Source organism: Cheilinus undulatus, linkage group 3 (genome assembly GCF_018320785.1).
Source record: "Cheilinus undulatus linkage group 3, ASM1832078v1, whole genome shotgun sequence".
Lineage (NCBI taxonomy): Eukaryota > Metazoa > Chordata > Actinopteri > Labriformes > Labridae > Cheilinus > Cheilinus undulatus.
In genome coordinates this window covers 44,246,854-44,258,418 of record NC_054867.1, presented here as the reverse complement: position 1 = coordinate 44,258,418, position 11,565 = coordinate 44,246,854, and the positions used below count along the sequence as shown (strand labels likewise).

Below are 11,565 nucleotides of genomic sequence, written 5' to 3'. Positions count from 1 at the left end.
GGCAATAAGGAGGACTCGGGCAAATAGCAAATGAGGGCCCTCATCATTTAACTCAAATCTGTGAAAGCCAATGAGGAAAACATTTATAATCATTTATTTTAATTAACATTACAGACTAAGCAACGCTTTATAAATAAAACAGAAAAAAGTCTGTGGTCTAACCCTGAAGTAAATTATGTTCATACCCATTTTAGGAGTAGATCTTCAAATGGTGGCTCACTATATAGTCAACCTTACAGTGTAAACCAATGTAGCTAATTTAGCCTTTGCAACATGAGCTACATAAGCTATGTAGATAACATAGCTCTAACTGCTAACATTTGAAGCATTGATATTCATGAGAGTCATTATCTTAAGCCAAAGTAGCTAGATAGCTCACGTTGCTATTAGCTTCATAGTATAATTAGTATAGATATCTGAGCTCCGTGATCTTTAGACACATTAGCTACATAGCTCTCATTGCTAACATTGGATTCGAAGCATTGTTTGCATAGATAATTTGATTTGAGTCGTGAGCTTAAGCCACAAAGCCATGTAGCTCACATTACTAATGTTAGCTTTGTAACTTTGTTGGTATAGATTTCTATGAGATTTGTTATCTTTAGCCACATTAGCTGCATAGCTCCGTTACCTGCATAGATTAAGCTGCTAACAGAGCTTCGTAAACTAACTTTGTTACATTAGAATGTTTTCATGGAGGATGAGTTTTTTCCCCCTGGAAGCAGATGTTTTACTCTGCTTTGTTAAACATTTTGGTTTTTCATTTTTAACTTTTGGTATCCTGTTATCTTAACCTAACCTAACAGAAAGTTTCATCTGATTTTATTTCTAAAATTTTAGCTGTCAGACATGGCATCTCACAGTAACACATAACGGAGTAGCAATAATTTAACAGTAACTGAAGCCAAACCCCTCTCACTTAAGGTGTAATAAGGTGAATTTTAAAATGCGAAAAAAAAGATTAATCACTGTTAACTACATAGAAATCCTAAGGGCAACTGTGGTTACAAATGTACATTTTATATATACATAACAATACATTATAAAGATAAAAGATTGAGGTTGGAAACTGGATTTCAGCAAGAAGTTCATTCCTGACATTAGGGGCCTAGATTGCAAAATCCTTTGTTTCAAAAGGTAATAAATGACTAATAATCCCTGATCAGCTGGTCTGAGTGAGTACCTTGGCTCATCTGGGGTCAGTTCATCAACAATACATCTAAGTGCCTGATCATAAAAGCTTTGAAAATTAGTGATGAAATTTTAAAATTCATACGATAACTGTAAGTCAATTCCACAAAGCCATAATATTGTCAAAATGTATCAGGCTAGCTGAAGACGTTAGCTCTAATTAAAGATGATGAAGAGAAAAGGGACAAGGGATTGTAAAAGTCCAGCCAGGATAAATATTTGTTAAACCCTCTGTAAATCACCAAAAGATATCAAGGAGTTGAATATCAATTTAAGCTGATGAAAACAGATTACAGCAACCTTCTTTCTGTTTTTACTATCAGATTCTATTTTGATGCACTCTGAGATTAAGATAATACTTATCTTGATTAATAAATTCAATAATGAGTCATTTGTGATTTATCCATCTCTCACACTTTTGCATATGCTTTAAGCCCCCTTGATGCACAAGGCCCATAGTGATTGTCAACCTTTGTCTGGTGCAAAAAATGCCTATGTTGTTCCAACTTTTATGGTACTGGAAACCAATACCCTTCCGTGGTTAGATTTCTCTTCTTGCTTCCACAGGTTCTTCATTAATACTTGAAGCAAATGCATTAAACAAGCCACACTGACACAGATATAAATATAACATGTATTTTATTGATTCCAACAACCAGTGATAGGTGGATGAAAGCCTTCAGACACATGCCTTATCCAAGAACTGGACCCATCTCCCAAAGTTATATACCTTTTCTCTCTAGGATGATTTTTCTACCCCCTCTTTAATGATTGTTGCCGCATCCAGAATGCTGACCTATTTACAGTCTTTACAATGATGTCCTGTACAAAATAGAGAAATGAAGTTTTACAAAGGATTCCTTAGAAAAAAGAAAAAGAAATATCAAACAGTTGAGTATTAAAAGGGAAAACATCATGTTGAATGATTTTCCTAACCAATACATTGTTTTTTCTCATCACACAGCAAGTTTACATGCATTTACAACACTTATAAACCCTTAACATTTGCACGTCAGTGACATTAGATACCGCATAACATCTTTTTTTTAAATTCTTTGTTTAGTCCACAACAAGCTTTGCAAAAATATGACTATTCAGCAACCTGATCTGGTTTGTGTTTTACTTTAATTTACCTATGCTTACAATGAAGTGCCATCTATTTAGGGGCTTGACTTGATTTTTAATCCTTTCTTTTGTCTTTTGACCATTAAGACACACAAGTTATTAAACCTTTGTTTCCATTTAAAAGGACTTAACACATAAAACAGCTTTCAAAAATCTTAATTCATTTTACTAAATCTATTAACCCTGTATGCAACACGCCAAACAAATCCTCCTTTCTTTAAGGCTCTTCATTACCACATATAAACAAACATTTTGTACTTCTGTTCTGCAATTTGGTCCAAATTAAGAGGTATAAAAACAGACCAGGTGAAAATAACTGTCTCATTTTGTGAAGTTGAGAATTTGCCGATTGCCAACACCAGTAGAAGTTGCTGCATAGTCCCGATACACTAGTAAGCAAACACAAATCACAGCTACTACAGAGCAACAGGCACAACAACCAGAGGATGAGATGAGAAGCTGGAGATGATGGCTTTTGTTAACTTGGAGAATCAGACCAGGGTGTAGCTGCTAATACTGCCTAATACCAGGAATATTTACATTAGCTTAAACGGCTTGTGACTGGTATGAGAGTCGTTGGCCATTTGCATCATTTTGCTCTTTGACGTCTTCGATTCATTGTATCTTTTCTGAGACCAATCAGAGCTGCAAGTTAGCCTTTAGTTTTGATGCAATCGGATGCAAAAAGTGCAATAACAAAGCAATAAGCAGCTCAGACCCAGTTTTAAATGTTACACTTTCCTATTAAGCTGTCATTAGAGTGGTCTGACATTCATTTACAGGATTTATGTACATGTGAAGTTTAGTCTGAGCACCAGGACTATGACACAGCTTGGAATGAAGAGGTGAGAAACTTTAACACCACTTGCACCAACATGTGCTTATCCATTTACTCCTTTAGGGATTCTTTATGAAAACATAAACAAAGGACCGTAAAAATGGTTTCAACTTCAGTTTTAACTTTTTCCTGTAGTACGAATTATTGTGACATGTACCTAGATGATCCCAAATATGAATACCGCACGACATCGACATGAGTTAACACCATACAATGTCTCACACTGACTTCACTGTCTCTACGAAATGTTTTTTTTTAACACTTCTTCAACAACACTGTCATTAAATGATCAGAATTTATCCTCCAGATCTAATTTCACATTTCACATCTTTACTACGCTACCCTGAAAGTCTACGTGATGTTCACTCGACACTAAAATGATTTCAGATGTTGTTTAAGAGCACCATCAGTACCTAAATGATGAAGCATGAGTGACATAAAGAGATTGAAGTGATGAAAAGGAAAATGGGCAAAGATAGCTTTAAAATCACTCCACTCAGCCATTGTTTAAAGTGTTTGCTTTGTGATAAGGCTTCTTTTAAAGCACCCTTGAGATGATTCATACTGTTTAATGGCCCTATTTTAAGTGTTTTCTATACATTCAAAGCTGAACTTAAACCCCTAAATTGACAGTCAATATGCATGATTAAAGAACAGTATTTGGTTCAGTATTTGAGATATTTGCACCAGCTAATAAAGATAAAATAATCATGATGGTGCCTGATTGTATGTACATTTTATATACAATAACTGCTCTGAATATGGAGGGGATGTGCTCTTTTCTACATAGAAAAAAGTATGGTTGTAATTAAAAAGCATTTACTTAATCTGTTAAATCTTTATGGGTGTTTGTTATGCTCGATTATCCCTGTGTTTCTAATACCTGATAGATATGGCAACACTGGTAACACTGCTCTTCATTCATAAAGCAGCTCAAAAATACTAAATCAAGTGCTTGGAAAGTACGGTACTGTGCAGTGCGAACATGATGAACCCAAGTATTACGTGTTTTTGTTTAATGTAAAAGAGTATGACAGCAAGTTTAATTCTTTTAAGCCATAAAAATGATTTGAATGTGCAAAATGCATGTTGTTTAATATAGTAAATAAAAGTAAAATTTGCAGAAAGATGCAGAAATAACTGATTCATGACTGTTAAAGTGGATGATGATAAATGCTGAAAGCACCAGTTCTAGTCTACTTAAGTTGAAGTGAGGCTGTAGTCCATTGTTAAGGCATTTACTTGTTTCTACCTGCTAGGGTTGTTAAGTTTAGGGTTGCATATGTGAACGATTTGGCCGTTGAGGGCTTTACAGTAGATATGTATTAAAGACTTTTGCAATAAACAGTAGCTTCTGTAATGCTGTCATACTCTTTTCCAAAATCAGACACTGATAAGTGTGAGTAGTAGCTTTAACAAGCACTCCACATCCCATAATGCACTTGAGTGCAAAAGAGGAAGGAGTGCTTGTGCTGTTGAGGAAATTACCTGAATTGTTAAGTGCTAGGACTGTTAGTGATCTGTTAGCACCGATGTAGAACGGAGAGTTAACGTGGTGTGAAGTGGATGTCATCCAGTTAAATATAGAGTGATTTCGTAGAATATATCTCTCATTCAATACTTGTAAACAGTCTTATTTAAATAGTGTAATGAAGTTCTGTAAGTTAAACTAATGAGGGAATGACAGTTTAAACCCCACTACAGCTATTTCTGAGGGTTCATTTGTTCCTGAATGAGCACTGCGTCATTACAGTGGACAAAAGTACTATTTGCTAAGTGCTAAGTGAGTTTTGTGTTCAAAGTTTAGGCAGACTAGGGTCTTCTTTGTCGGGGGATTCAATGTAATTGGCAGCCTCTTGAAGTTTCAAAAGCATTGCCATCTAAAACAAAGAAGAGAGAGTTAAGAAATCCATCACATAAGCAGATTCATTCTACTTTTAAGCATCAAATAAAGCTGATAATTCTGACAAAGTTCAAAAGAAAACACCATTAAGTTCTCCCTCTCACCAGTGGATCAGATTCCATTGAGCTGGGTGGAGTTTCCTTGTGAGGCCTCTCTTCGCTGGGCTGACCGGGGCTGCTGGAACTGATGCTAGGGGGAGGAAGGTGGAAAAGCTTGGCCTGGTCCTGCTGGGCAGACGGCCAAGGCAGGGTGCCCCTCACCCACTCCACTGGGTCCTCCCATACCGCCTTCTGGCCATGGACCTAAAGCGTCACAGCATACCAGTTACATTAAAATTAGAGCACAACATTTCCTGTGTAATGGGAGCTGCTAAGGAAGAAACTAATACAAGTGTGGAAAAATGTTTTCTAGGTTTGTTTGCTCTGGTTTCTCACCTTGATGCCGTCCTTGGCTCCCTCCTGCAGGTAAGGTATAATGGAGTGGTTCCAGAGGTCAATAAACCACGATCGAAACTCGTCCACTGTGACTGGACAGGAGAGGAAAAAGCAGGGCCCTGGGGAGAGACGTATGAGAAAAGAAAACATTAAAAAGAGACAAACAGAAAAGCTGTTCAGTATTCCCTTCACAACAAAAGTGCAGCTTTCCTGAGCCCTGAGGTCATGCAGTGTCCTGATAAGTTTATTTCTTACCAATGAGGAAGTCTGATGTGCTATGCTTCTCCAGGAAGGTGTGCAGGTGATACCACAGTTTGGGCACCCAATCCAGTACCCTGATCAGGTCCTCATTGGTCAAGTTCCTTTCATTCTCTGACTCCATCATTTTCCTGTGCAAGTAGCGCACCAGGAAACCGTTGGCCGGCTCCACGTTGTTTGAGAACGTCACCATTCTATGGCAAAGAGAAGAGGTCAGATAACACTGATTGTGACTAGGTGGGCTAGTTTATTATCAAAATGTAACATGTAATCATCTTGTTTTTCAACAGAACTAATATCAAGTTCTTGCCTTTTCAGTTTCAGTCAGACCACTGGTTCCCAAACTTTTTTTTTTTTTTACATGCTTTTCACCTGAGACCTGGTTTGAATTATGGACGAGATCAAATGTACTGCACAGGTTAGGCATAAAAGCAATCTAAGAGCTGGGGGGCATTACCCAAAATACTGATACCTTCTTGTCAAAAACTGCTGAACATTTTAAGTTTTTTAATTGATAAATTCCCACCAAAACAGGCCTTCACTCATTCTTACAATTGGACCTTTTAATCAACTATATATTTTGTACCTCATTATGATTTTAAATGCATAGCTAATTTTGACAACCTCAGTGCAGAAAAAAATTGCTTGGACCAGAAGTTGGGAACCAATGATGAACTTCTAAATTTTGCAGACAGCAAGGCCAATATTTTTGACTTTAAACCCAATCTGAATGGTTTTCCTTTACACAGAGCCACTGTATATCACTCTTAATCATTCAATCATCAATAACAATATCAATATTTTACCAAATGTCTAAAACCATATCCTGATATCCTTTGTTTTTTAAAATGTTGTAACACTAATTGTTACAAAATCGATATATTTCTTGGCAGCCTGAGCTAGGGCCCTTGTTTGGTGGTCCACTTGCTTAAGTCCGCACAAGCACAGAACGTTTGAATTGTCCCAGGTGCACAACATGTATGATGTTTGTTTTATTTACCATAGGTATTAAAAGGTGGGGTTAATTTTGTGACTTAGAAAGGTTTTTAGGGCTGATGTTCGGGCCATATCTGAAGAGCACTTTGAGTAATTTTCTTCAAAATTTGCATAAACATCCACTTTTAATAATAACTCAGGTTTACTGTTGGCTTGGTTTCTACTGTCTCCGTTTTAGGTCAGGTCAGGAAATAAAATGTGTCCTCAGTCCCATTTAGCGCAGACTTGTATGTATTGATGTATCACAGTATATTAGATTTTTTGCGTTTTGCTGCTGTTAATGCAGAAAAATATTGCTAAAGCAAATGTCAGGTAGTTGTTCTAAATGGCCAGAATTCTTGAGGACTGCTGGTCTTTTTGACCGGGGACAAAAAAGTCTAGCGGAAACACTGATTGGGCCTCATGGTCATTCCTTGATAGGAGCACTATATCTCAAGAAGACTTGGAGAGATTTTCTCCAAACTTTGCACGAATGTCCATTTGCTTCAGGAATGAACAAATATGAGTTAGGGGATACTAGGAGGTCAAGGTGACTGTGACCTCAAATATTGTGCACACAATAATACAAGGATTCTAAGAGGCACAAACCACCACTACGAAATGAAGGTGAAGTGATTAGATTTGGAGGCCAAAGGGGAGTTCAGCTGCACATATTGGGAGGTTGCAGTGACTTTGCACCACACTGTAGCCTGTAAGGCGCTATACCTACTTCTGCATGTGAGCACATACCAGAAACTTCAGGATGTTTAATTATTCCAGCCTAATGTAAACTTAAAGGGTCATACAGCAAGGTCACAGAGGCATAAAATCACCTTGGTGTCTTTTTTGTTTACTGAGTGAACAATATGAAACGCAAATTAAATCAGAGTTCATGAAATCATATTTCATCAGTAATGTACAAACTGATTACTTTATCCATTTCTACAGGTTCTTTGCAGTCATGTGTTTCTGATGATGCATGATTGCCTGCTGGGGTCAGGAGATGGGGGACAGCCATAAAGAAAAAAATGGGATGAAGGAAAGTTAATACTTTAAAGCTCAAAATGGATCTGTGCGCTGCAGTTACCATCAGCCAAAAAATGTCGTCACAATGTGCCATTCATAAATGAGTCTGTGCTTTTAGTGCCGTTTTCTTTCCCCCCATTCTTTGCTGTTATTTTATTGATATTTAAAAAAGCAAAACTGGTACCAAATGAAGAGCAGATTGGGAGCCAACAAAAGAGCTCCACTGAGCTGAGCCAAATAATCTGGATATTGTAAAAGTGATAGATTTCCAGACACAATAAGAATGACTGGATGGACATCAGCTAAAAACACAGGTAAGATCAGGGCTTAATGAGCCAAAACACGAAAAACTGAATTTAACTAAGCCAGACCAGACACAAGTGATGTGTGACAGCATTTGCCAGGCTTTAGACGGAGGCTTTATAATTCCTGGTTGCTGCCGTTTCACTGTGAGTTTTTTGTTTTACATTTTTACTCTTGCCTGAATATTTCACTACTTTCTGGTCACAGTGTAGCTTAAGAAAATATATATTTTTTTTTATCATGTTTTTATTTTGGTACTTTTAATACTTGGCATAGTCATCAACAGCTCAAAACATAGCTTTTTTAGAAGCAATTCACTATAGAAAAATCAACCTTCCCCCAAAAGGAAGTTCTCTGTTGCTGCCTAACGTCATCTGCAAAGGACCTATGAACCACTTTGAGGCTTTTAAGTCTTTACCAACCTGTGTATCCCACAGTGAGTGTTTAATTCAACCCAAAAGTCAGTCCAGAGGAAGAAAATACTCCCTTTAGTTGTTCCTTTAACAAACCTGAAGCTGAGATGGAGGCCATGGTTTGCGATCATCTTCACTGGCTGATTGCTTGTTCCAATAATGTAAGGACTAAGGGCAGAAACAATACAGTTTAATAACATAAAAATGATGACATAAATGCTCCTGCAGATGGTCTTAGTATGATCATCATGATTATGGAGCTCACCATTTGTGGTACTTGCAGGTGAGGGCACCATTAACAAGTTCACTGATGGAAACAGGATCATGAATATCATCCAGAATAACCACCAATGGTATCTCTGACAAGCTGCTTTCCCGATCAATCTGATTGGCCAGGTTGGAAAGATATAGCTGCAGATCCTGAGTAAGGAAAGAGGCAAAATTTGAGAAAAGGGAAGATAAAAACATGTCACATCTTACACCTATCTGTGTTGTTTTTCTGCTTTTTACAGGACTTTTGTTTCTGTCACCTTGCAAGACTGGCGGTGCATGTTGAAAGTGACCACAATGCCATCTGTGACCTCTCGGGCGCTTCGGTCCACCAGGTACTCAGCCAACCTGGAAGCCAGGTAGCTCTTACCAGTGCCGCTCGGTCCAGACAGGACGAGGCGGCGATGCTTGAGGAGCAGACTGATGTAGTGCTGCATCATGGGTTTAGGAATGAGGGTTTCAAATACCAGGTTGTCCACACATTTCTCCTTCAGACCTGAACAAAGTGATGAAAGGTGAGAATGGACTCAGCTGTAATAAACAATAGAGCTGATGATTAATTGCTGATTACTCTGCACAGATTAGTACTGGTGTTAAACTGTGGTTTCTTACTTGACATTTCAGCACATCCCAATAATTCTGTTAATATCTCCAATAAAAAGAAAATGCATTACAACCAGGAAGAGCCTGGAAAGCGGAGGTTGAGCAACAGATTTCTATCACCTCGCTTGTCCTTAATGATCAACATGCAGCTCAAGCGTTTTGGTCTCAAAATAACTTTGCATCAAGTGTTTCAGAGTCTGTACAACCCCCCTCCAGCCAGAAGAAGTCTAATGTTGCATCTTAGCATCTATGGGGCCCATGTGTCTGAGGCTGCTCCACCAGCTGGGCCTGGCAGCCCAGAGATCAGGTTACCCACAGGCCTGTCTGGGCTGCCGCCGCTTTCCCAGCTCTCCTAGCACTTCACGCCTCACATTCCTGCATGCAGCACTGGAGAATAGTCGACTGTTGAACCAGAACCTTGACTCGCCAACTGGATCATAGCTCTGCTTTCTGTTTCTTTATCTAGTTAGTTAAAAAAAAGAAAGTTCCATAGGGATAAAGATCTGCTTTAAAAGGGAAATCTGCACACAAAAATAAACATACAGTTTAAGAATAGATGGACATGATAAATATAGATTATGTGATTGAGTGAAACTTTAAAGTTAATAGGGAAAAGGTATGAAACCTATTTTTTGAAGCTATTTCTATACATCTTAGGATTTTAAACTTTCTTCATAATTTAATGTAAACAAAGATACACTGTTAATGTTGGAATATGCAATGATCTGATACTGTGAGTACTAGATTTCAGTGCAACTAGAGAGAAAAAGAAAGCAGATCGTTTTCTCAATAGTGCTTCATAAACAAACACATATACATATACTGATGTTAAACATCCCTAATTGGCTTCACATATATGCCAACCCTTTTGTGTGCAAATACCGATAAATAAACCCAGAACTGCAGGAAAAAGATGTTATGAAACTAATGGGTTCATCTGGTGTCATGGGGCCATTTGAGTTAACGTTTTAGTGATGAGGACAGCCTCCAGGTCAGTGTAACTGAATAAACGTTTGACGTGTTTAAAGTTGTAAGGGGAAAAAAAGCAACACAGGAACCAGTAGTAATAGACGGGCCCTGATGTGTTGCTATGGTATACAGACAGAGGTAAGGATTTACACTTAGTCAGGACTTGGATCAGACTCTCAAACTCTTTGAATAAACAACAAGCTGGTGCAAAAGATCTGAAGACAAACAAATATTATCAATATGTGGTCATGGAAGGAGCTTCAATCAAATATTTTAAAGTGCAATGTGTGGTTATATGGGATGGACAGCAAACAAAACTGTCAGAAGAACACTTTTTCATTAGCAGTGAATCAAAAAGGAAAAATCTGCAAATAAGTCACCAAAACTAACTTAAAACTCTAGTTTCTGACAGTAGATTCAGAGAAGTTCAGGAGAATATCTTGAATTTCAACAATCAAAATCTGATTCACTGCTCATTTATCACCCAACCCTAACTTGCAAATTAAACCTTTGATGATTTTATATGATGAATGAAACTTCCTCCACAGACCTTTCAGAGCCACAGTGATGCCACCGGGGCCTCGTGACATGCATCGAGATGGCTGTGTCTCTGGAGCTTCTCCTCCCAGCACCCTCTTAATGTGGCCCATACTGTAGCTGTAGATGGAGTCTGTAGACAGGCCCAGACTGGAAGTGGGGTCCACCTTTGCCACATACACCTGCAGGAAAAAAACAGTTGTTACAGCATAAGACCAGCCACTAAACTAGGCTAGAAAGGATTTAGAGTGTGCAGACAAGCAGTGCACCTCGTGAAGTTTCAGACTAAGCTAAGGTGGCAGTAAACACATGTATATGGGGAGGTAAGAGCTCTTGTGAATGAGTCCTATGGGTATATTGAGTGCCTCCAGAATCTAAATCAAATCAGCAAATTCCCAGTGGTGCAACCAGCCAACTTTTAAAGGTTAATTCAGAAACTCCTGTAATGATTTTACCCTACTTCTGTGTCTTAGTTTCCTCCAGTGTCTACATGTTGAACTCTTTGAAGAATGAAGATGCTAAATTTAGCCAAATCACAAATGGAAACATGCTTGATGCAAACTGTACATTCAGTTCTCGGCCAGGTGACATTGAAAGAAGTTGTTTAAAGGAGGTGACTCACCTTGAAGGCCTGACTGACAGCTGAGTCCAGCATGGCCCAATCCATCCTGCCATTAACCCTGACTGTGCCAACGAAGAAATCCTGCTGCTTCACCTCCT

At 38.4% G+C, this 11,565-nt stretch overlaps 1 protein-coding gene across 7 annotated transcripts in view; it reads right to left on the bottom strand.

The window, feature by feature from the left end:
* Window positions 1-1,813: 1,813 nt before the first annotated feature.
* Window positions 1,814-11,565, bottom strand: part of nav1b (neuron navigator 1b) — a 163,859-nt gene continuing 154,107 nt past the window's right edge. For all 7 annotated transcript variants that reach the window (XM_041782722.1, XM_041782721.1, XM_041782724.1 and 4 more), the window contains 9 exons: window positions 11,468-11,563; window positions 10,859-11,027; window positions 8,997-9,232; window positions 8,732-8,886; window positions 8,563-8,634; window positions 5,747-5,943; window positions 5,492-5,610; window positions 5,162-5,359; window positions 1,814-5,034 (listed from right to left, as the gene is read on the bottom strand). In XM_041782722.1, coding sequence (XP_041638656.1) covers window positions 4,951-5,034; window positions 5,162-5,359; window positions 5,492-5,610; window positions 5,747-5,943; window positions 8,563-8,634; window positions 8,732-8,886; window positions 8,997-9,232; window positions 10,859-11,027; window positions 11,468-11,563 — 1,326 coding nt within the window. In that variant the 3' untranslated portion in view covers window positions 1,814-4,950. The remainder of the gene's footprint in view (window positions 5,035-5,161; window positions 5,360-5,491; window positions 5,611-5,746; window positions 5,944-8,562; window positions 8,635-8,731; window positions 8,887-8,996; window positions 9,233-10,858; window positions 11,028-11,467; window positions 11,564-11,565) is intronic.